General features: G+C 37.3%; 1 protein-coding gene across 1 annotated transcript in view; it reads right to left on the bottom strand.

The window, feature by feature from the left end:
- The window catches only part of tbcd (tubulin folding cofactor D), a 250,865-nt gene that overhangs the window by 73,794 nt on the left and 150,663 nt on the right, over positions 1 to 26,408 (bottom strand). Inside the window, exons 16-22 of the mRNA XM_073025892.1 lie at positions 25,382 to 25,411; positions 22,995 to 23,080; positions 21,790 to 21,870; positions 16,611 to 16,684; positions 14,062 to 14,179; positions 10,139 to 10,199; positions 7,058 to 7,080 (exon numbers count right to left, since the gene is read on the bottom strand). Of these exons, the coding sequence (XP_072881993.1) occupies positions 7,058 to 7,080; positions 10,139 to 10,199; positions 14,062 to 14,179; positions 16,611 to 16,684; positions 21,790 to 21,870; positions 22,995 to 23,080; positions 25,382 to 25,411 (473 nt within the window). The remainder of the gene's footprint in view (positions 1 to 7,057; positions 7,081 to 10,138; positions 10,200 to 14,061; positions 14,180 to 16,610; positions 16,685 to 21,789; positions 21,871 to 22,994; positions 23,081 to 25,381; positions 25,412 to 26,408) is intronic.

The raw sequence follows: 26,408 nt of genomic DNA, 5'->3' as shown, positions 1-26,408 counted from the left end.
CTCAGTTCTGCAAGGTTAAGGGCATTAGATTAGATGGGATGGTGGTGGACTTTAGGAGATCTAGGCCTCATATGGAGCCAGTGATCATTAATGGAGAATGTGTGGAGCAGGTTAAGACCTACAAGTATCTGGGAGTACAGTTAGACGAGAAGCTAGACTGGACTGCCAACACAGATGCCTTGTGCAGGAAGGCACAGAGTCGACTGTACTTCCTAAGAAGGTTGGCGTCATTCAATGTCTGTAGTGAGATGCTGAAGATGTTCTATAGGTCAGTTGTGGAGAGCGCCCTCTTCTTTGTGGTGGCGTGTTGGGGAGGAAGCGTTAAGAAGAGGGACGCCTCATGTCTTAATAAGCTGGTAAAGAAGGCGGGCTCTTGTCTTGTCATGGGCAAAGTACTGGAGAGTTTAACATCGGTAGCTGAGCGAAGGGCGCTGAGTAGGCTACGGTCAATTACGGATAACTCTGAACATCCTCTACATAGCACCATCCAGAGACAGAGAAGCAGTTTCAGCGACAGGTTACTATCGATGCAATGCTCCTCAGACAGGATGAAGAGGTCAATACTCCCCAATGCCATTAGGCTTTACAATTCTACCGCCAGGACTTAAGAACTTTTTAAAAGCTATTATTAATGCTTTTTGAGATAGTGATTTAGATGCATATCATATTTTTTACTGAGTTAAGTATTGTATGTAATTAGTTTTGCTACAACAAGTGTATGGGACATTGGAAAAAAAGTTGAATTTCCCCATGGGGATGAATAAAGTATCTATCTATCTATCTATCTATCAATACGACAGTGGAGCTATTCAGAAAATACCGGCACAAACTGGCACACCTTAAAAAAGCATCAGGTTAGCTTGTATCAATACCTACTCTACAAAAATATCACTGCTGCTGCAAACAGAACCACATGTACCAGTAAGCACATTGGAAATTACATTGGAGGTAATTTGGTATTGGTCACACACAAAATTAAATTTTGTGGGCTGGTGTCACTAAAATAGTACAATATAATAAAATGATTTCAATAAGAAATAATTTAAAAAATAGATCAGCAATTAGAGAGAGATGTGGCCTTTCAAAAAGAGAAATACTGAAAAGATGTGGACATAAGGATGGCACCTCAGGGTATGAGTGGCCACCATCTTAAAGTAAGGAAGAAGCATGGGAAGTTGCATGACAGGTAACTGCAGAAGCAAAATAAAAATGCTGCAGAGAAGATGGGTTTTAATTATGTTATCTCACACAATCCTGACTTTATGCCTTTCCCTCCTTAATGACTACCAGCAACTCAAATTCTCTTGTTGATAACAGTTTGAAAGTGAACCAGTGCTTGGAGACTAGGTGTTATGCTTAAGCCTAAAATGAACTTTTGACTATACTCCTACTAAAGTGCTCTGCAGCACATCTCATCTTCATTTCAGACACAGCTCAGCACATCACAGAAACTAGCCTCCCCTCCATGGATCCTGTCTATACTTCTTGCTGCCTCAATAAAACAGCCAGCATTATCAAACACCCATCTATCTTAATCATTCTGTCTTCACCCTTCTTCCATCACATAGATGAAACAAAATTTTGAAAGCATGAACCACCAAGCTGAAGGACAGTTTCTACCCCACCGTTAGAAGACTATAGTACCATAGTACGATAAGGTAACTCTTGACCTGACGATCTACAGTACATTTCTATGATCTTACATCTTGTTTACCTGCATAGCACTTCCTCTGTAGTTGTTACACTTTATTCTACATTGTTCTTTAACCTTATACTACCTTAATGCACCATGTAATGATTTGATCTGTATGAGCAGTGAATAAGACAAGCTCATCACTGTATCTTGTGATAATACAAAGCCAATTTCAATACTAATCTATTCCATGTCCTCAGCCTGTCTTGCCTTTGTGATTTCCTTGACCCATAAAACCCTCCAAGGTAACTATGCTCTTAAAATTTTAGCCATTTGGTCATTTCATATTTACCAAAGTTCTAAAACTTCTCCACATCCTTGTCTTCAAGGATGTTCCTCAAAACCTCAGTTCATTTATGAAGCCTTTGTCTTAAGATGGCACAGGTTGAAAGGGGGGTAAAGAAGGCATATGGCATGCTGTCTTCATTAGTCAACACACTGAGTTCACAAATCAGGAAGTTGTGTTGCAGCTTTATAAAACTTTGGTTTGGGCATAAGTGGAATATTGCATTCAATTCTGGTCTCTCAATATAGGAAGGATGTGAGAAGATACAGGATTTACCAGGCTGCAGCCTGATTTAGAGAACATATGTGATAAAGAGAGGTTGGACAAACTTGGGTTTTTTCTGGGCAGAAGCTGAGGAGAGGTCTGATAGGATAGAAGTTTATAAGATTATGAGAGGCAAAGATAGACAGCTGGCATCTTTCTCTCGGGGATGAAATGTCCGATACCAGAAGGCATGTATTTAAGAGGGGTGGAGGGGAATTTCAAAGGAACTCTGCAGCCATGTTTTTTTTTAACAGAGCGCAGTGGGTGCCTGGATTGGTGCACTGCCGAGGGACATGGGCTCTGTGTAGGCAGAAGGGATTATTTAGTTAGGTATTAATTACGAGTTTAATAAGTTCAGCACAATTTTGTGGGCCAAAGGGCCTATGCTGTTGTATATTTTAAGATTTCCATAGCATAGCTTTGGGATATATTGCTATGTTAGATATTGATGCACGTCACTTTATGACTATTGTGACGGGGTCCTGAATTGACCCTATGAACTGTGCACTTAAAAAAAAAAGAGACCGAAGGAGGTGTACAACGCAGAGACTTTGTTATTTAAAGAGAGAGGGAGGTGTACAATGCAGAGACCTTGTTATTGAGAGAGAGAGAGAGAGAGAGAGAGAAAGAGAGAGAGACAAAGAATGCTCGGAAGATTGATGTTATGATTTCTCGGCAGTTTGCATACATTTCTACAAGGACACTGCCTGCTTGTAAGTTCTTACAGAGAGAGAAGGGCGGAGCAGTTTGATGGGCAGCTGGTGTTCAGCATGCTGAGATAAATGCCAGGTCAGCTGCTGGACAGGGACACACACGGTTTTGGACACTGAATGAGCTGTGTTGTGCCCACAGGAAGGTGGGTTTTGGAGGATCGATCAGGAGAATCGATCAGTGGCTCTCACAGTGCAGAAAAGGTGTGACCGGTGGGGAGTTATTTGTGTGTCCAACCTTTGCCTAGGTTGATAATTCTACCACAGAAGAACAGTCGCCTTGGTTATAGTCACAGTCAGTAACTTTAAAAGGATTTCGGATTCCCTTCGGAGGATTTCGGAGGGAAGACTGACGACACCAGCTCACCGGAGAACCTACACATCTCTCTCTCTCCAACTCAACCCAACTGAATACCACAAACTGAACTGAACTTTCTTCATCATCGTAAGATTGTATCCATTTACCCATAAACGTGAAAAAGCTGGGTTTTCTATTTCCACACTTCTTTTTATTTATATATATATATACACACACACATACACGCATACATCTATAATCACTGCTAACCTGTTTGATATACCTGCATTTATATTACTGTATTGCGTAGTTACTAATAAACACTATTAGTTAACAGCAATACCAGACTCCGAAGTGTTTTCCATTTCTGCTGGTTCTGTAACCCATCATGGGGTACATGACACTATTGACCAAGTGACATCGTGATTGTAACAAGTCTGGAAGAAGCAGTCTGCAGGAGGGCCAATGTTCCTTAGTCTGCACTCCATATCAATTCAAATCATTTACATTGTTTCACATAAGTTAAACAAAATTGCAAGTTATCAAACATAAACTAGGAAAAGAAAAACTGGATAAATCACAATTCAAAGTGAATTGAAGGAAAGACTTGCCAATAAATACCAATCATCAGCTGCCAATTGCTAACTGAGTGTCACTCCTACGTAGCCCAATAATTTAACACCATATGTTGACTGTAGGCGAAGCAGCTTGTTCTTCACTATATTTATTCCATCTGTCCTTACACCAACTGTGCAGAGAGTTTACCACCCAAATAAACTATTGTTGCCATCTCCAAAGGGATCCAACTAAATCTTTTCCTACCTGCCTTCCACTTTCTGTGAGAATCGCTCTCTATTTGACTCACTTGTCCACTTGTCTATTCCCACATCTCCCTCCTGGCACTTATCGCTGAAAGTGCAATAAATGCTATACCTGCCCCAACAGCTCTTCCTTCTCCACCACTGAGAGCCCCAAACATTTCTTCCAAGTGTGGTGACACAAACTCTATTGTTCCATTGCTCCTGGTGCAGCCTCCATAACAGTGAGACACGACACAGATTAAGGGATGGCTTTGTCGAGCATATTTCACTGCAAAAGGCAGGATCTCTCAGGCGCTACACATTTCAAATCAACTTTCCATTCCCATTCTGATATGTCTGTCCATGGCCTTTTTACTGCCACGGTCAGGCCAAATTCCAGTACAGTAGCAAAACCTCATACTCTGTCTGGATAGCCTCCAATCTGTTGGCATGAATATCAATTTCTCTACCATCCAGTAATTACACCCCTATCTCCCCTTCTCGCTTTCTCCATTTCCCATTCTGGTTACCCCCTCAACCGCCCTTTTCTCCTCACCTGCCTCTTACCTTTCTCTCCTCCTTCTCTTCTCCTACAGTCTACTATCCTCAACTATTAAATTCCTTCTTCTTCAGACCCTAACCTCTTTATTAATCACCTCCCAGGCAATTACTTCACCACCCCGCCACCTCACCCACCTTCCTCCTCACTTGGTTTCACCTATCACCTGCTAGCTTGTACTCCTTCTACTCCCCTTCTTATTCTGGCTTACCCTTCCTTTCTAGTTCCAATGAAGGGCTGTGGCCAGAAATGTCAACTTTTTATTCCCCTCCATAGATGCTGCCTGACTTGCTGAGTTTCTCCAGCATTTTGAATGTGTTGCTCAAGATCTCCAGCATCTGCAGAAACACCTGTGTTTAAGCTATTGTCTGCATTTGTTTATAAAAATTAATTATTGCCTGAGGGCAATAATGCAATGTTCGAATTTCAGCTTAACAAGAAACTTGGAGCAAAACTTGCTGGGGCTTTGTCCTGAAAACAAAACACTTAATTTTCTTATTGTTATTGGATCACAAGTGTGAGCATGCAGGCACAAAACCATATCCCTCCTACAACTTTCTCAAAAATATGCAATAAACAAGATTAGGAACAATTTGCATGCGTGTTATTTTATGAATATTCACACATTTAATTCCAGACACTCAAATTCAAATTCTAAAGAGTATTCTATCAGTTTTCTGCCTTGTGCATTTTGAATGCTAGAAAAAAACTGGAGGCAGGTGAGTCATTTGCTGCAGAATAGCTAACCTCTAATTTGCATAGATATTGTAGATGAACCATTGAAATATCAGGTTATTGGTGATCACAGATCTTGATAACGTGGTATTTAATGTTTTTAGAGGAGCTGAAGATTAAGGAGAGGTGTGTGATGATCACTACCTGGTACTTGTGACACTCTTTCATTTGGCTGTATTCATGTATGGTTAAATGACAATTAAACTTGAACTTGTACTTATGTGAAGTGAATGTTACAACAGATACAAGCCTGAAAGTTGTTCAAGACATGACAATAAAAGGTTCATTATATCAATAATTATTATATAAAAGAAACTGTACTCTTGCAATCATTAGCAAGAATTATTGTTTCAGGTTGTACCACAGTGTATTGCAGAGCATATAATAGCTATAGAGGCAATCAAAGGAATTTCCATGGTGGCAATTCAAGGGCAGAAAATGACTACTGAAAGTATATTCCAGCCAAACATATGGACATAGTGGTAAAGCATTCAGAAAAACAAAGGTCCAGACAATAGTATGATACCAGGTTATTAATTATCAGCATGACACTAAATTCAGTCCATCCAAAATTAATGTGTCACAAAGCTGTCAGCAACACCATGATTAAATCAGTTGCAGAGATATCTTATTAACCAAGAGGAAGAGGGGTGTGACTAATTGAATCCCCATTATCTTCAAAGAAAACCCAACAAGAGTCAGCACATTTTTTCCCAGTGAAGTAGTACTTAATAGATTTACTCTATTAGAGGAAACAATATATACACAATAAGATTCAATGCACAGCACAGATGTCACCAATCAGAAAAATGAAAAAAGCAGGTAGGTATACTGAGTCATTAAATTACCACTACAATAAATGAGTAAGTCGATGACATGGTCTACAACTTATCCACTTCCAGAGAAGTAAATGACAGGAACTCAAAGCTATCGCTCTCTAGACAAATGAAGATACGTAACTTAAAAATTAAACATGGGAACACTCAGACAACTATAAGATTTATAAATCATATTATGAACAGGCAAGCCAAATGTAGAAAACAGAGGACAACTAAAAAAGGATGAAGAGCAAGAGGAGGGGAGGAGAAGACAGACAGGCAAAGGAAGGAAGAAAGGCAGGGACGGAGAGATAAGTGTAGGGGAAGGTGGAGAGGGGGATGGGATGAGGGAGAGGGAGAGGAAAGGCAGAGAGAAGGGGAGAAGTGGAGTGGTAGAGGAGGGGGAGGGGCAGCAGGAGGGGAAGCAGACAGAAGAGGGGAGGCAGGCAAAGGAAGGCAAGGGTGGCAGAGGAGGGGAAGCGGACAGAGAAGGGGATGGGCAGCAGAGGAGGGACAGGCAGGTCAGAGGTGGGGGAGATGGCACCGGAGGTGGAGGAGCGACAGAGGTGGAGGGCAGAGGAGGTGGAGGGGCCGCAGAGAAGAGGGTGCAGGTGAGTGGGAGGGGTGGCAGAGGAGGTGGAAGGGCAGCAGATGAGGTGGAAGGTCACACCTGCAGGGAGAGGGGTGGATTTGGGAGGGTGAGTGATGGGGCTGGCGGGGGGGGGGGGGGGGGTTGGGAGGTGGGGAGAGGGGATGGGTGCTGGAGGGGGATTGGTGCATGGAGTGTTCTTCAATTATCAAAACATCTATGCTGAATGATATGAAAAATTCCAACATCACATTAAAAATTAAGCGAGTGTGCTAAATGATTAAGTGGCTATAATAAACTCTTACCTGTAAAACTGGCAGTTATAAAGCTGAAAGAAATAACAGCCCATTAGAATATATAAACTAGATTTATGCTCTATTTACTACTAGCACAAAATCAGAAATTGATAAGCAAATAGCAGAAGTTTAACCTACCAAAATCTATTTTTTAAAACAATCAAATGAAAAGGCTTACCAAATTTAGTTGAAAGGGATAATTATTGATAAATCATATTGAATCAATAGATGTATATTTTCTGAATTTACTTCACCAGTTACGTTGTGAAAAAGAAGTGAGGATGAATGTTTGAGATATCAACTTCTGGAAGATTCCCATATAACATTTCTATATTCTCTCCTCTTAACACCCTAATTACTTAAATGCACACTTTAGGACACACAAGATTACTGACAAAGTAAACGAAAATGATCTGTGTATCGTCTAAATTGAAACCTGTATAACCATTATCTTCACTAACAATGAAACCAAAATTTAAATCTGGCTAACTATTAAATCACCAACTATTTTTGCCACAGACCATAATTTCAACTGATAACTTCAAATTACTAGACAGCAGCAACCTTCTCACATAAGTTAAGACTTTATTCTCTAAAGCGCAGAGAATAAGGAGAGATTGGATAGAAAATTACAAGAGGTATAGATAGAATAAATGCAAGCAGGCTTTATCACTGAGATTGGGTGAGACTAGAACTAGAGGTCATGGGTTAAAAGGAATTTAGATAGGTACATGGATGGAAGGAGTCTGGAGGGCTATGGTCTGGGTGCAGATCAATGAGACAAGGTAAATTATTAGTTCAACATTGTTTGGATGTCCTAAGAAATCTATTCCTGCTATGTTATCTTTAGTTTCTGAATTTAGTAGTCTTTCTGGATATAAATTACATTTGCACAGAAGTGAGTTATTTCCTATTAATAACTACTTGGATCAATATGATCAAATTCCCTTTAGCATTGCTATAACTTAATTTATCTTGGTATTAAAATTACCAAAAATTTTAAGGACCTGTATAAATATAACTTTCTTCCATTAATTGAATACACACAACAAATACTTTCTAAATGGTCTCCTATGACATTATCATAAATTGGTCGAATTAATGCTATTAAAATGATAGTGTTACCAAAGTTCTTATATGCATTCCAAGAAATCCCTTCTTTTGTTCCTAAACTGTTTTTTGATAGAATAGGTTCTGAAATTCTATCTTATATTTGGAATAATAAAAATCCTAGATTGAGTAAACATTTATTGCAGAAATTAAAGAAGTATGGTGGTATGGTTTTGCCAAATTTTAGAATGTATTACTGGGCAATTAATATTTGATACATTTCTTTTTGGGTTCATTACTCAGACATACATGACTGTCCTTTGTGGGTGGCTCTGGAGAAAAACTCGGTGAAGGGGTATTCTTTGGCCTCTTTACTGGGAGCTCCTCTTCCCTTTTTGCTTTCTAAGATTGGCAGTCGAGACCTCAATCCCATTGTTAAACATACATTACGAATTCGGTTTCAGTTTCGTAGATTTTATGAGTTTAATAACTTTGCTCTTTCTTGTAAAATCCATCTTAATTATTTTTTAAACCATCAATTTCCGATCTGACCTTTTTAATTTGGAAAACCAAAGGAATAGTAACTTTTTTTAGACTTGTTTATGGGGGATTGTTTAATGTCTTTCACTCAGTTAGTGGACAAATATGACTTACCTAATGCACACTTTTTTAGATATTTACAAATTAGGAATTTTCTATGTAGTTTACTTCCAAATTTTCCCTCTGCTTATTCACCCAATATAATAGTTACTCTTTTTCAGATTAAACCATTTCAAAAAGGACTGATAGCTATAATTTATAAATGGTTATTGAATTTGCGATGGTATCTAATGATAAAATTAAAGCTGCGTGGGAATTGGAATTTCGTGAGTCACTTTCAGATAATCAATGAAATAAAATCTTTCACTTGGTAAATATTTGTGCCCGTCATTCCTTGATACAGTTCAAGGTAGTACATCGGGCACATATGTCAAAGGATAAATTAGCCCGTATCTTTTCCAACATTAATCCTATTTGCAACAGATGTAATATTGAGGTGGCTACTTTAACACATGTTTTGGTCTTGTATCAAGATAGATAATTTTTGGAAAGATGTCTTTAAAATTTTATCAAAAGTCTTGAATTTGGCCCTACAACCAAATTTTCTTACAGCAATTTTTGGGATCACTCCACCGGAAGCAGGATATATTCCTGTTTCCACTCAATGGATGATAGCTTTTAAAACTTTATTGGCTAGGAGAGCCACTTTGCTTAAATGGAAGGACTCTAATCCACCTATTGTTTTTTATTGGCTTATCTCCATTGTCCTATCTAAGTTTAGAGAAAATAAGAAGTCGGACATTTGATACATTCTTTAAATTTGAAGAAACCTGGTGACCTTTTATTCAATATTTTCATATGGTTTGATTTATTGCTCTTCCAGTTACTTTCTAAAAACTTTGGATTTGATCAGAAATCTCTTTTTTCTCTTTTTTCTTGCTTTTATTCTCAGTATGAGTTGCCCAGTTCCTTTTTTCCCTCTTTTTCTTTTTTTGTTTTTTTTTTGTTTAGTGGGTTTTTTATGTATATAAAAATTATAAAAGTTTCTTTATCTTTTTTCTTCTGTTCATGGAATGATAAGAGGAGAATTGATTATCTTATTTTGTATTATATACTATTAGATTAATACTATGCATGATCTTGATAATGTTCATTTTACCTATTATATGAATTGTTATCGATCTAGTTATTTGAGATAATTTTCCTCTTGTTTATATATGTACTTTTTTATTAATAAAAAGATTGATAAAGAAAGAACATTGATTGGATGGGCCAAAGGGCCTGTTTCTATACTGTAGTATTCTATGACTCTATAGTTCCAGCTAAATCATCACTTAAGCAGATCTTGTTGGCAAGGCCTTCAGTAACAAATGTGGCAGGATCAAACAGGCCCTGTCCACAGAAAGCTGAAATACAGACCAAGCTGGGGGTTTTTGTTGTTGTTTAAAGGTGAATAACTGCATTCAAATATATTGCTAAATTGTACTGTGCCAGGCATACCTTTCGATGAATATTCTTCAGACTTTCCAGTGTATTCTCACTGATAAAATCTGTCACTGGCCTATTAAAGAGATAATTAAACAAACATGATAAATAGAAGAACCAGTTTAATAAATCTACTCCAGTCATGTTTGCGAGTATCCTATTAATAATTCTGAACAAAATAAACTTCTTTCTAGGACACCATCTTTCGCTTCAAACTGAATTATCCAAATATCAACAAATCTGATTAAAAATACAAGGAAGAATTAATTTTGTTATGTAACAGAAGATCACTCTTAGATTTCCTCAGCTTAGTAAACGCAGCTCTCTGAACAATCCTAAAACAGCCAGATTTTGCAACCTTTCTCCAAGTACCTGCTTTAAAACCACTGAAACAAATAAACAACGTTCTTGCATGGTAACAGAAGTTATTTGGTGATACTGCTGATTAGCAGAAAATAACGAATTGTTCACTTTGAGACAAAAGTAAAACAGTGTTAACTGATCTTATAGTAAAGATTGCAGAATGTAGAATGCACATAATGATCAATTAATGCCTGACTACATTGAGAATGATTTCACTCTCAACAGAATATCAGTGCTGTGGCAAAATCTGAAACATGATCAGAAAATTTCAAACATTGAACTCTGCAGAAATAAGTTTAGGAGGGCACTAAAGGACTTGAGAGAGTTAAAACAAGTTTGAGATAGAATAAGGTTACTTTTGTGGTGGATTGTTGATTGTAAATTATGAAAGAAATTTTTGGATCATTTACAGTACAAATACGCAGGCTGGGGTATGGTTATGGATCAAAGAGGAGAAAAAATGAACCTCATGGACAGATTATTTTGAATAGTACATGAACAGAAACAGAAGGGAAATTAATAATGCAGAGTTGCAAAATCAAGAGTGTCAGAGAGCAGAAGTAAGTGTAGTTGCTACTACTAGGTGCTTGGGAAACTGAAAGATCTGAAGGTAGGTAAGTCACCTTGATCAGATGGCTACACCCCAGGGTTCTGAAGGAGGGAGTTGAAGAGATTGTGAGGGCTTTGTAATGATCTTTCAAGAAACACCGGATTCTGGAATAGTTCCAAAGGAATTGAAAATTGCAAACATTACTCCACTCTTTAAGAAGGGAGAGAGACAGAAGAGAGGGAATTATAGGCCAGATAGCCAGAACTCAGTGGTTGGGAATTTGTTGGAGCCATTTGTTAAGGATGTAGCTTCAGTGCACTTGGAGGTAAATGATAAAATAGTCCAAAGTCAGCATAGCTTCCTTCATGAAATATCTTGCCTGACAAATCTGTTGGAATTCTTTGAGGAAATAACAAGCAGAAAAGACAAAGGAGAATCAATGGATGTTGTGTACTTGGATTTTCAGAAGGCTTTTGACAATGTGCTGTACATGAGGCTGCTTAACAACAGTTCATGGTATTACAGGAAAGCTACTATCATGGATAGAGCATTGTCTGACTGGTAGGAGGCAAAGATTAGGAATGACGGGAGCCTTTTCTGATTGGTTGCCAGTGACTAGTGGTGTTCCACAGGTGTCAGTGTTTGCACCGCTGATTTTTACGTTCTATGGCAATTATTGGACAGGAGGAGGAGTATAGGAAACTGATACAGGACTTTGTGATATGGTGCAACTCAAACTACCTGCGTCTCAATATCACCAAGACCAAGGAGATGGTGGTGGACTTTAGGAGATCTAGGCCTCATATGGAGCCAGTGATCATTAATGGAGAATGTGTGGAGCAGGTTAAGACCTACAAGTATCTGGGAGTACAGTTAGACGAGAAGCTAGACTGGACTGCCAACACAGATGCCTTGTGCAGGAAGGCACAGAGTCGACTGTACTTCCTTAGAAGGTTGGCGTCATTCAATGTCTGTAGTGAGATGCTGAAGATGTTCTATAGGTCAGTTGTGGAGAGTGCCCTCTTCTTTGTGGTGGCGTGTTGGGGAGGCAGCATTAAGAAGAGGGACGCCTCACGTCTTAATAAGCTGGTAAGGAAGGCGGGCTCTGTCGTGGGCAAAGTACTGGAGAGTATAACATCGGTAGCTGAGCGAAGGGCGCTGAGTAGGCTACGGTCAATTATGGAAAACCCTGAACATCCTCTACATAGCACCATCCAGAGACAGAGAAGCAGTTTCAGCGACAGGTTGCTATCAATGCAATGCTCCTCAGACAGGATGAAGAGGTCAATACTCCCCAATGCCATTAGGCTTTACAATTCAACCGCCAGGAGTAAGATATGTTAAAGTGCCGGGGTTGATTGTATTAATGTATTTAAGTAAACTACTTAAGTACTTTTTAAAAGCTATTATTAATGCTTTTTGAGAGAGTGATTTAGATGCATATCATATTTTTACAGAGTTAAGTATTGTATGTAATTAGTTTTGCTACAACAAGTGTATGGGACATTGGAAAAAGTGTTGAATTTCCCCATGGGGATGAATAAAGTATCTATCTATCTATTTGTGGAACTGATTGCTTTGTGACAAAGTTGCAGACGATTTAAAGAAAGGTGCAAGGGCAGGAAGTATTGAGAAAGCAGGGAGGCTGCAGAAGGACATGGACAGATTAGGAGAATAGGCAAAGAAGTAGCAAATAAAATATACTGTCTGGAAGTGTATGGTCATGCACTTTGGTAGAAAGAATAAAAGCACTATTATTTTTTAAACAGAGAGAAAATTCAAAAGTCTGAGATACAAAAAGACTTGGTAGTCCTTCTGCAGGATTTCCTAAAGGTGAATTTGCAGATTGAGTCAGTGGAGAGGAAGGCAAATATTATGTTAGCATTCATTTTGAGAGGACAAAATTAGAAAAGCAAGGATGTAATATTGAGGATTTATAAGGCACTGATGAGGCCTCACATGGAGTATCATGAGCAGTTTTGGGCTCCTTATTTAAGAAAGAATGCGTTGACATTGGAGAAGGTCCAGTAGAGGTTCACAAGAACGATTCCAGGAATGAAAGGCTTATCGTATCAACAGTGAATGATGACTCTGGATCTTTTCTCACTGGAATTTAGAAGAATGAGGGACTATCTCATTGAAACCTATTGAATGTTGAAAGGCCTAGACAGAGTGTAGTTGGAGAGGACGTTTCCTGTGGTAGGGGATGTCTCTCTATTCTGGTGCTGTGCTTTCTGGTCCTAGACTCCCCCAAATTAATCATGATTTTGTAGGTAAGTTTTTGCTACCAAAGATACAAATTGTTACAATCATAGCAAGAAAATTTTAAAAATTATTTTAATTCAAGTCTTAAAGTTCAACTTAAGTTCTTTTCCAGAACAAGGGGTCACAGTTTAAGGATAAAGGGGAAGCCTTTTAGGACCAAGATGAGGAAAAACTTCTTCACACAGAGAGTGGTGAATCTGTGGAATTCTCTGCCACAGGAAACAGTTGAGGCCGGTTCATTGGCTATATTTAAGAGGAAGTTAGATATGGCCCTTGTGGCTAAAGGGATCGGGGGTATGGAGAGAAAGCAGGTACAGGATTCTGAGTTGGATGATCAGCCATGATCATACTGAATGGCAGTGCAGGCTCGAAGGGCCAAATGGCCTACTCCTGCACGTATTTTCTATGTTTCTATGTTTCTACGTTTAACATGTTGTTAGAGGTAATATATTTATTGAACTAGGGAAACACATCTGTTAACATAACAGACCAAGAAATCCTGAATGATGCACACTAATCTGTTTATTACTGAGGCAGCAGAGCACAAGTTACTAATAATTACAAAATCTGAGAAACTTCAAGGAAACAAAGCAGTTACAAGTTAGCCTAATTAACAGTTACTAATGAAAGCATTATTTCAATGTCTTCTCTAGACAATAGCTTTCACTGGTAATTATTAATAATTTTATTATTCTCCTTTAGTCACACTGTTACATATATTGATGCTTTATTTAATTGAACACATTAAATAATCTCATACCTGTTGTTCTCAACAGATATCTTGTTGAGTGCATAAACAATCTCTGCACAGGCCAATACTGCACCATGACGTGTATTCAAATCAATGCCCGTTGCTAATGGTAACAACTGTAACAAAGCTACAAAAAAACAATTCGTTTAAATAGCTGAAAACATATTAATGTAAAACACATCAACTATCATTCAGTCAACATGGCATGAATTTTTTATTCTTCAAGCAAATAGCACAATTCTAACTAAAATTTAGATGGGCCATCAATGTAGTAGTTCTTAAAAGCAATGCAATTTCAGATTCAGAATCAGGTTTATTATCACCAGCATGTGTCGTGAAATTTTTAAACTTTGCAACAGCAGTTCAATGCAATACATAATACAAAAGAAGAAAAAAAAATAATAAATAAGTAAATCAATTACAGTATACACATATTGAATAGATTAAAAATCGTGGAAAAACAGAAATAATATGTATTAAAAAAGTGAGGTTGTGTTTGTGGGTTCAATGTTCATTTAGGAATCGGATGGCAGCGGGAAAGAAGCTGTTCCTGAATCGCTCAGTGTGTGCCTTCAGGCTTCTGTACCTCCTAGCTGATGGTAATAGTGAGAAAAGGGCATGCCCTGGGTGCTAGAGGTCCTTAATAATAGACTGTGCCTTTCTGAGACACCGCTCCTTGAAGATGTCCCGGGTACTTTGCAGGCTAGTAGCCAAGATGGAGCTGGCTAAATTTACAACCTTCTGCAGCTTCTTTCAGTCCTGTGCAGAAGCTCCGCCCCCCCCACCAGACAGTGTTACAGCCTGTCAGAATGTTTTCCTGGTACATCTATAGACTTTTTTGAGTGTATTTGTTGACATACCAAATCTCTTCAAACTCCCAATGAAGTATGCCTTTAATGTACTTTCCTTAACCATTCCAGTAAGTTAGATGTGAATTTAATTTTCATTAATGGATGACATCGTGGATCCTATCATAAACTGTAGAAGAATGAGGGAGAGAGACAGTTGATCTCGCTTATAGTGAAATAGGATGCAACTTCTGAATTTGAAGGAGCCATATGATACTGTGCAAGGTGCAGAAACCTGTTTGGAAATATATCAATATGGAACAGATTTTAAACTCATGACTGATGTTAGAAGACTCCTGGCCAGTTACAATACAAAAGCACTTCCTACAACTTAACTTGTAGATAATATTGTCTCATTAACAGATGCCCTTTCGAGCCAAGTTTGTTAAAAATAAAGGTTAATTCATAGAAGACATTGTGAGATGCAGCCCACCTCATTTGAGAAAGAACAACAGATCATTAGATTCCTGAGAACGTTGTGTAGATTTTTCAGGAGGTTATCAGAGTATGTAAGTTATATCTCTGAACAGAGACCAGAACTATAGATGACTAGGAAGTTTAACAACTTACAAAATTACTATTTTCTCTGGTAGGTGAACCAATACAGAGGAAAGGAAAAGGGAGAGGGGAAAAAAGAACTCACTCAGCAAACATTTGTTAAGACATGAAATACCTTACCGTGCTGTGTAGTAGAGGAAATTTCATTTCAGCTTTTCAGAGCAGATAAACATTTTAAGAGATTTTATGAGAAAGCTACAAAGTAACAGGAAAAGACTAAAATGTGGATATTCACTAATGCCTGGGCAATGCTCAATTCTTTTTCAATTCCTCAGCAAGTATAGCAGCCCAAAGCTGGTACAGTAAAGACCTGCTGCACATTCAAGCATCAGCTGGTAAGCAGTAAATAACAAGTAGGGATGGGCAATAAATCCTGGCAATACCAACAGTAGCTGGATCTCAAAAATGAGTAGAACAAAGTAACGGGTGTCTTTTCAATGAAATGGTAGACATCTTTGGTGTCAAGTTCTTATGGAAGGCCATATCTCAAATTGTGCACCGAACACCAACAACATAGGAAAAATTTCAACAAAATGCATCAAGCTACATCTTAATAAAACTTTTGGAAATGCCCAGTGGCAGTAGGATTTTGTAATTTAGGAGGTATGGTCTGTCATCATGGATTAACCAAATATTTTAAAGAGATATAATAATAATAGTGACCTTGGAAATTTGTAATATAAAGGCACTCGGAGACTGACCTGAAATATGATATTACACATTAGAAATGAACATATAATTAAAATTTTTCTAATGAAAGAGAAGAAATGAACATAAAGAGACAAAGGAAATTGGATAATGTGCAGTTAGTTTCTGTGACACATATCTTAAGGATGAAGGAGGCATCTTGTTAGAACCAGATGTTTAATGGAAAGTAAAAGTAGTTGACTGGATGGATTTGACAGTTATAAAACCTGATACCTTATAGAATAAAACAATGGAGTAAGTTTTTCAAGAATCAGAACTGAAGTTTATAGTTTTTTTCCTGTTTGACCATATTTAGAATCAGGCTTTTTAAACTTTAATTTCCAGTTAACTAAATTACAATGAACACTATTATGCCAAAACAGTTGTATAAATCAACAAATAATCTGCTGTTAGCATTGCATGTATTGTTAAAAGCAGTACGATTTGAAGTAAATTACACATCACCATTGTTTGCCATGTATTCTGGAGAGTATGGAGTAAGATTATGGAGGGTCTTTGCAGTTAGTTCTCGAATGGCACTGTGAAAATATAAAAGCTATCCATTATTTTAAGGAAAAAATCTTATATTTTTAACTTAAGGAAAGAAAATATGCTAAAATCCCTTTTCATAAAAATTTTTACAGGTCAATCACTAATACACTAATATCAAATGCATACATCTTAAGAAGATACATGCATCCCACACCTCTGATATATTTGGGATGCAAAGAAATGAAATTTTATTCATTGTCATTTAGTGAAATATGAACAGCTATACAAGGATACACACAAATATCTTACAAAACTCGTTAAGGACCGTAAGTACAATATAGTGTTACAGATTTTTAATTACAGAGAAGCAGGAAAGGTTCATGTCTGAAATGTGGCCCTTGCATCTATTATCCCTTTTTGACTTAGTATCCAAAACAGCTTATAGAAGACAATGCACTGCTACTTAACAAGATTAAAATGGAGACATGAAAAGTAATAATTTTCATTAAAAGGCTACAAAAAAAATCGGTGTAAAATTAGATTCTATTTGGAAATAAATAAACAAACAAACAGACAAACAAACATACACATACACACACACTAGATAATGCATATGTACAAATTAATCACTAATTTTAAATGACAATAAAAATGCTTCTTTTTCATATCATTGACAAATATTAAGATTATCTCAATTTTGTGTGTATGGCAAAAATTCAGAAGATAGAACACAAAATTACAGAAAATGCTTGAAGAACTCAGTTGATCAAGCAGCATCTGTGGAGACAGAACCAGAGTCATAGTTAAGGTGACTGACTCTTCATCAGAACTGGTTAAGTGAGAAAACAAACATGCAAAAGTTGCAAAAAGGCAGAAGTAATTGAGTGAACAGAGGGTATATCTCTGATAGGATTCAGAGTCATTAAGACAATCATGATTTTAAATACTTAACAGTTAAAGCCAGAAAAGGAAAGGAAATCTAAAATATCCAGCAACAGACATGGCAACAGAAAATAACTTGATGCCTGAAATTTCTGGAAACACCATTGAGAACTCACAATGAAACAATGCAAGAGGTCAAGATAAGAGGTCAGAATAGAGTATTAAAAGTACAGGAGGCACCAGCTGCAGATCAGGTAACCTCTTCACACATCATCTCTGTTCAGTCTGCAATGACAATTCTGAGGTTCGGCTGCTTGCCAGTTTTTCCTCCACCTCTCTCATTTTGTGTAACTTAAAATACATGTATTTCCCTACTTTTGAGTTCTGATGAAGAGTTACTGCCTTGTTTCTCTCTCTGCAAGGATACTGCCTTATCTGATGACTTCTTCCAGTCTTTGCTATTTTTATTTCTATTTTGTGCTTGTATCCAATTGCCAAAAGGAAGTCTTAAAATCTTCAAGTTCGGTAGAAAAAAAATTAAACGGACAACAGAAATTCTACAAGAGCACTTGATGATTAAGATGTTTCATAAAATATTAAAGATGGAATACAATGTCTTAGTGATGCAATTTTGAAAGAAACAATATCCAAGCTTGATTTACGGGAGAGGGAGAGGGAGAGAAATAAGCACATACCAAAGTCATGGGGGGGGGGGGGCAAGAAAAGGAAAATACATATACACAGATGGAAATGCAGCAAAGGCAAACATGGGGCAGAAGACTGTGAGCAAAGTCAGAGTTAAAGGTGGATTCATGAACACATACATGCACACATTAGAAATATGCAAACATAAAGAATTTAAGAAAAGCAACAGGAAAAATAAAGTAACAAACAGTTCGCTACAATACTGAACCACTTCTCCATGTCCTTGAAACTATAGATAGCTTGGGCTAAATGTAAATAAAGTCAGTATCAATGTAAATAAAGTTATTAATAAAATTTAAACACTATCTATCCATTTGCTATCAAAGTAAATATTCATCCTGAGAATAATCCCACCAGTTTCCTTGACAATTTACTCTTCACCTAAAGCAAAACCAACCAACTACTTTATAAAAATGCCAATTTGCTCTGCATTTATGAATAGAGGACAAAAGGAACAAAGTAAAGCTTCTTATTTTTGAGAGTCTGTCTTGCTCCCTAGGCAATGTGAAGTGCAGCATGCTTTAAATTAACACACATGAAATAAATGTTTAAAAGCCTGAAATTAATTTATGTTGGACCATAAGACATAGCAGCAGAATTAAGCCATTCAGCCCTTTTGAGTCTGCTTTGCCATTCCAGGATGGCTGATCCAAGATCCCACTTAACCCCATACACCTGCCTTCTCGCCATATCCCTTGATGCCCTGACCGATCAGGAAACTATCAACTTCCACCTTAAATATACGCACTCACTTGGCCTCCACCGCAGTCTGTGGCAAAGCATTCCACAGATTCACTACTCTCTGGCTAAATATGTTCCTCCTCATCTCCATTCTAAAAGGTTGCACCTCAATTTTGAGGCTGTGCACTTTAGTTCTGGATACCCCCACCATAGGAAACATTTTCTCCACATCCACCCTATCCAGTCCTTTCAACATTCAAACAACAACACACACAAAATGCTGGTAGAACACAGCAGGCTAGGCAGCATCTATAGGGAGAAGCGATGTCGACGTTTCGAACACAGCAGGCTAGGCAGCATCTATAGGGAGAAGCGATGTCGACGTTTCTCCCTATAGATGCTGCCTAGCCTGCTGTGTTCTACCAGCATTTTGTGTGTGTTGTTGTTTGAATTTCCAGCATCTGCAGATTTCCTCGTGTTTGCTCTTTCAACATTCAGTAGGCTTTAATGAGACATTCTCATAAATTCCACATTCCACATTCTCATAAATTCCAGACCCAAAGCTGCCAAATACTCCTCATATGTTAACCCCTTCATTCCCCAAATCATCCTCATGACATCTTCCCAACTCTCTCCAATGACAACACATACTTGCTGAGAAATGGGGATCAAAACTGTTGACAATACTTCAAGTACAACCCAACTAATGTTTTATAAAGACTCAGCATTATCTCCTTACTTTTATATTCTATTCCCCTTGAAATAAATGCCAACATTGCATTTGTCTTCTTTATCACAGACTCAATCTGTAAATTAACCTTCTGGGAGACTTGCACAAACAAGGACTCCTAAGCCCTTCTGCACCTCTGATGTTTGAACCTTCTCCCCATTTAGATAACAGTCCTCACTGTTGTTCCTTTTATCAAAATGCATTATCATACATTTCGCAATACCGTATTCCATCTGCCACTTTTTCGTCCATTCTTCTGATTTTTCTAAGTCCTGCTGTAATCGCATTGCTTCCTCAGCACTACCTACCCCTTCACCTATCTTCATATCATCTGCAAACTTTGCCACAAAGCCATCAATTTCATTATCCAAATCACTGACAAACAAATAGAAAAGTAGCGGTCCCAATACTGACACTGAGGAACACCACTAGTCACTAGCAGCCAACCAGAAAAGGCCCCTTTTATGCCCACTCGCTGCCTCCTGCCAGTCAGCCATTCCCCTATCTATGCCAGTATATTTCCTGTAACACCACAAGATGTTACCTTGTTAAGCAGCCTCCTGTGTGGGACCTTATCAAATGCCTTCTGAAAATCTAAGTAAATGACATCCACTGCCTCTCTTTTGTTCACCCTGCTTGTTACTTCCTCGAAGAACTCTAAAAGATCTGTCAGGCAACATTTCCCTTGACAGAAACCATGCTGACTTTGACTTATTTTATCATTAGACTCCAAGTACCATAAAACCTCATCGTTAGTAATAGACTCTAACACATTCCCAACCACTGAGGTTAGGCTAATTGGTCTATAATTTCCTTTCTTTTGTCTTCCTCCCTTCTTAAAGAGTAGAGTGACATTTGCAATCTTCCAGCCCTCCAGGACCATGTCAGATTCTTGAAAGATCATGACCAATGCATCCATTATCTCTTCAGCAACCTTTCTCAGGACTCTGGGATGTAGTCTACCTGGGCCAGGTGACTGATCCACTTTAAGACCTTTGAGCTTGCCTAGCATTTCTTCCTTCGTAATAGCAATGACACTCACTCATGCTCCCTGACGCTCATAGATCTCTGGCGCACTGCTAGTGTCTTCCACAGAGAAGACTGAACAACGTACCCCGTAAGTACATCTGCCATTTCTTTGAGCCCATTACTACCTCCCCAGCATAATTTTCCAGTGGTGCACTATCAACTCTCACCTCCCTTTTACTCTTTATATAACTGAAAAAAGTTTACCCTCAAATTTCACCTTTTCCCTTATTATAATTTTTTAATTGCAGTTTGTTGGATTTTAAAAGCTTCTCAATCATCCAATTTTCCACTCACTTTTGCTATCTTATGTGCCCTTTCCTTGGTTTTTATGCAGTCCTTAATTCCCTTGTCAGCCACTGTCACCTACCCCTACCAAATAAGAACTTTATCTTCCGTGGGACTCATCTATCCTGTGCCTCATGAATTATTCCCAGAAACTTCAGCCATGTCTGCTCTGCCGCAATCCCTGGCAGATTCCCCCTCCAATCTACCTAGATAAGCTCCTCTCACACGCCTCTGTAATTCCCCTTATTCTGTTGTGATACTGATACAAGCGACTTATGCTTCTCTCTCTCAAGCTGCCATATGAATTCAATCATATTATGATCACAGTCTCCAAGATCTGGTTTGTTACATAACACCCAATCTAAGAGAGCCTTTCCCTGAGTAGGTTCAAGCACAAGCTGCTCTTAAAAAGCCATCTCATTCTTCCAACCAGTGAGCTAATTTGAATCAGATCCTAGGGAAATTATAAAATTTCACCTTAATGTATTTTTTGAGAATTACTATTTAAGTTCAGCAAACTGAGGAACAAATTTTGATCATTGTTACCTTAGTGCATACCTGATCTCACTTCATCACATGATCACTGTTCATTATTTCCACATAGAAAAATGTTTAATTTATTAAAACAATACATAGTACATGCCCATCATATGTTCAGAAAATCTGAGAGCCCAAATTGGAAGTATGTGAAGCAGTTTAGTTGTATCGGGCAGTGCATAAGCATACCCTACAAATACAGAGGCGCACATGAACCTCTTTACATGCCCAAACTAAGCATTTTCTTAATTGTTACAACAAATAAATCATTCAATGTATACAAAACACATTATAATCTCTTACCTATCCCAGTGGTTAAATTTCTTGTTGATAAGATGATCAATCAAAGGTTGCGTGTACTCAGGAAATCCAACAATGTATAAACTGTAAATCAGAGATAAATCAAAAGGATGTAATTCACTACTCTGTACAAATCAAATTAAATGTTATTGTATCGCAATAGTCAGGATTACTGGTGAGAAAGAGAAAACACATGAAGATACTAGAAGGTACTCTGACAAAATATGCAATCATTTCCTTCAAATGAACTAACAACTCATTTAGCATCAATGTGGCATTTGTAAAGCAAAGATGAACATTCATTTTAATGTTCATTGTCAAGAAGTACGTTTGGGTGGTTACCAAAGATACTGATTTTTATGTCAATTAAGGATTAACTGATTTTTTTTTGATTTAGTGGTTGTTTAACACCTTTAATAAGTGAGCTGTTTTATACAGTGTTCTTTCACCATTTGAAAATAATGAAACACTGTACCCCATCCTACCATATTTTGAAATGCTATATAGCAAGAGCTTGTACTATAGCTCAAGAAATGGGAAAATCATTCTGCTCAAAGGTGTTATTATTTAGACAAGACTAAGAAAAAATAACTGACAGGTCATCGTTAAATAACTTAAACAAAAGTACCGGTTATTTATGTGAGTTACTGGAACTCAGTTGGTAGCAATGATGTTAAAGTAGTACACAGAACCAAATGAAAACATACTATCACAAAATTGTATAAGAGAGGATCATCTTGCCCAGATAATTGGGTGCCAGATGTTTTGAACAGTTAGTCACATTCTACTACCCAATCACTTGAAGCTTAATAACTCTTCTTCAAGGTGTACCCATTGTCTCTCTGAAGGTTACTCTTTAAACGTATCAGACAGTGCACTTCAAATGTTAACTAATTAATGGTGAAATGAAATTTCTCTCATTAACTTATTTTTGTAACACAGTTATTTTGTAATTCAATTCTGATCTGGGAATCAGATTTGAATGTCTGTGTGCAGTTTGTATGTTCTCCAATACAAAGTACCTAGACATGGATACCTCTGTGTCTTGGACAGCTGTATCATTAATGCCCCCAAGACTCTGGGAACAACAAAACATAAATGTGATTGTGGGATAAGTATGGAAGCATGCAAGCCTCTTTGAATCAGATTCTGGAAATGGTTTTACTAACAGAAGGTTCTGTGGAAGCACATAAGCCTTTAAGTATTACCTAATATTCAAAAAACATTTGGTCCGATTTCCAACTGCAAAATAATCAGCTGCAGTGAGGATCTCAATTCCATGTGGAAATGTACCCTGTAAAAATACAAATAAAAATCATTACCCATCTATATAAGAGAAAAATAAAATTTACACCAAAAATTCAGAGCAGGTGCAATAACATTTTACATAATACTTTAAGGGGGTTTATAGCATTGATTAAACATTACTTTTACTGCAAAAAGTTGAAAGATGGAAGAATAAAAATAAGAATATCAAGGTCACTCCCTTTTTGTAGCACAGTCTCAATGGAAAACACTGTACTATACAGGATAACAGCAAAAGCAGCATAAATTCTGAAATTAATATTCTCAAATATTGTGCATTTTCTTCCTCCATACAAAATGCTGCATTTTCAGATAATTCAGATCTTATCTAATGAGTGATAATTATTCTGTATAGATGTTGAAAGGATAGCAAACAAAAATGATTTATGAATACTATGTGAATACTAAAACTGAAATGAGATGGCCACTGATTCAAATACTGCATACACCATTTACACTTCCTTCAACTCTTTAGAAATGCAACAGCACTGGCCATTCTGGGGGAAAAACAACAAACTCTAAAATCGACCCAAAATGAGTAATTAATTATTTGATTCTAAAGTCATCCTGAGATAATGGGACAAAATGACAGTGGTGTGAAAAGCCATTCATTACTTAATGCTGCAACTCCTCCAGACACATTTTGCACTTCGTGTTTTCTTTGCCTTGCACTCTCATCTCTTTTTGCCCATTCTGCCTTCAATATCCTGATGAAATGTCTCAGGCCAAAACATCAACTATTTACTCTTTTCCATAGATGCTGCCTGGCTTGCTAAGTTCCTCCAGAATTTTGTGTGTGTTGCTTGGATTTCTGCGGATTTCCTCATGTTTTTGACGTTATCATATATCCTCATTTTGTTCCCTTCTCCCTACCCATATTTTCTTAGCATTATAAATAACACTCAGCATTAACATTTCACAGTTCAATGGAAGTTCATCAACTTGAGATATTATTTGTATTTCTCAATGATCTGCTGTGTAACTTCAGTAGTTTTTGCTTTCATTTCAGACGTCTACCATCCATTGCATTTTTTTTGTGTTTCTTCTTCAGGTTTTGTTCTATGTGAAATGAAATAATTGTCAACATCTTTCTGGTTAGGGTTGATCAGCTAAGATACTACGTATTGCATGTTTCTGTCTCAATATTTGTTAATTAAGTACTTTTGAAAAGTTCTACTCCCAAAGCAAAACACCAATCCAGCATTTCATACAGTCTGGGAAAACAATATTCTTATTCTCAGAAGAAATATTGGACAAGTTAAAATGATGACTTCAAAACTTAGTAACAGAAATGAAACTGACTTAAAATTTAAATTTTGGGTTTAGTTTTGCATTAGCCATTTGAATGAAAACAGTGTATAGTGTATCAGCAAACAAACACTAAGCTGTTGGCTCTTGGAAGTAAATAAAGGCAAACTATGCAACTTAGAATTCTATGAATTGTATTAAAATCCATATTCAAATGCAAGCTTTCCTTCTTACTGATTGTTTTGAGATATCCAAACACATAATTAGATGGATTTAAGGCATCCAATACAGCCATTTGCCAGCACTAAAGATATAAATACTGAATTATTTGGATTAATGCTAGTAATTTCTTACATAATGACAATGGGGTCAAGGGTTGAACACCAGTTCTCCATTATCTGCAGAAAACCAACTCTGCTGATTAGTCAAGACTAAGAAAAAGGTTGTAAGCTTGTGTTATTGTTGAACTGTGGAAAATTAAGGTCACCGTCTATCTGTGCTGTTATTTCCCACAAAAATAGGAATACTATTATCCTGAAAGTAATGTCACACATCATAAATCATCTGAGTATACATTTAAGAATCAGGTGGTGAAACTTTTAAACTAGAATAACGATACAGTAAATGCTATACAAAAATATTTCTAGGAGTTAAATGAAAATTAAACTGATTCTCAATTTTATACACCACTGTGAAAGAGAAAATCTACTAACTGGCCGAATTAAAAACATACATGAGTGTGGCTTTTTTTGCATGAATTATATCTCCAAATGAAGGTCTAGGAATAAGGGATTTGCATATTCTAACCTTGCACTTCCACACATCTAGACTTCTGGCTAAGCTTATCAGGTCCAAAGGAAAAAGACATGAAGAGTTTATGTCTCTCTCTTCTGCTTTCTGTTTAAACTTCAAAATTGTCTGGGGTGTAATTTGATTAACCATTACGTGTAATCAGATCTAAGTTCATTATAAATATCTTATATACATTGAAATATATATCAAATGCCAACAATATTTGAAACAATGTGCACAATAACTGTACCTGTCTTCCAACATTCTCTTGGAAAGCAGCCTAAAGTCAAAAGAGTCAGAGAAAGATGGATATAACAATGTTTTAAAGCCTGCATATTAAAACTTTAATCATTAAATCATTAAAACTTACATGCTTCAAAAGTTTCAACTTCAGAGTTAGCAGGCAGAATTATATACATTTCTATTAACAATTTAAGGTCCATAAAGTTAAACAATCTGCTTAATGAACAAGACAACTTGTAGCTATGAAGATATCCAATGACAGGATTCTGCCACTACATAAATTTACAATAAACTTCACAGTTAGACACTGTAGCCTAGACTTTCCTTACCTGTAGTTCTTGGTTTGATGGAGAAAAACAACTTATAGTGCCATGTCCAGTAATGAGATTACAATAAATTTTCTATACACATCCATGGAAACATGCCTGTAATGACGTAAATACCTCAATCCCTTGATTCACTGGCCCCAGTATTTGGGCAAGATATTGAGCTGACAGGCCAACCCATGAAGGAGTTCAGTGAGGTGAATAAGGTCTTTGAGGCAGTCAGGAAATGGGGAGGGGGGATATAGACTATGTGCAGATAGATGGCCTTATTATGGATTGGGATCATGATTGACACAGACATCATTAAGTCCCAAATGAACATACAATAATGTTACAGGCCCCATGTGCTGAAGAGCCCATTGCATTACTCTATGTTCTATTGGTTTTTAATTGCATGATCAACTAAATGCCAGTGATTCACTTTGGAACCAACCACCAACAATTCTGTTGATAAAACAAACTAATAAAGCTACATCAAAAAAAATCATTTAGCATTCCTATTCCAATGGTCGCAACTTACACTGAAATAAACACTGCCAGGTCTACACATGAAGACAGAATCCCATCTTTGCACTACGTGGCAACTCATGAGACTCAGAAGGTCCCAAATCTATTGTAGATCTACATGTTCGTGAATGTAGTCAGTTCTTTGGTACTACTAATTATAGCCAGTGTAACTCAGTGATATATTTTACGTTTGTACATATC

Source organism: Hemitrygon akajei, chromosome 22, assembly GCF_048418815.1.
Source record: "Hemitrygon akajei chromosome 22, sHemAka1.3, whole genome shotgun sequence".
Taxonomy (NCBI): domain Eukaryota; kingdom Metazoa; phylum Chordata; class Chondrichthyes; order Myliobatiformes; family Dasyatidae; genus Hemitrygon; species Hemitrygon akajei.
This window is presented reverse-complemented; position numbering and strand designations above follow the sequence as displayed.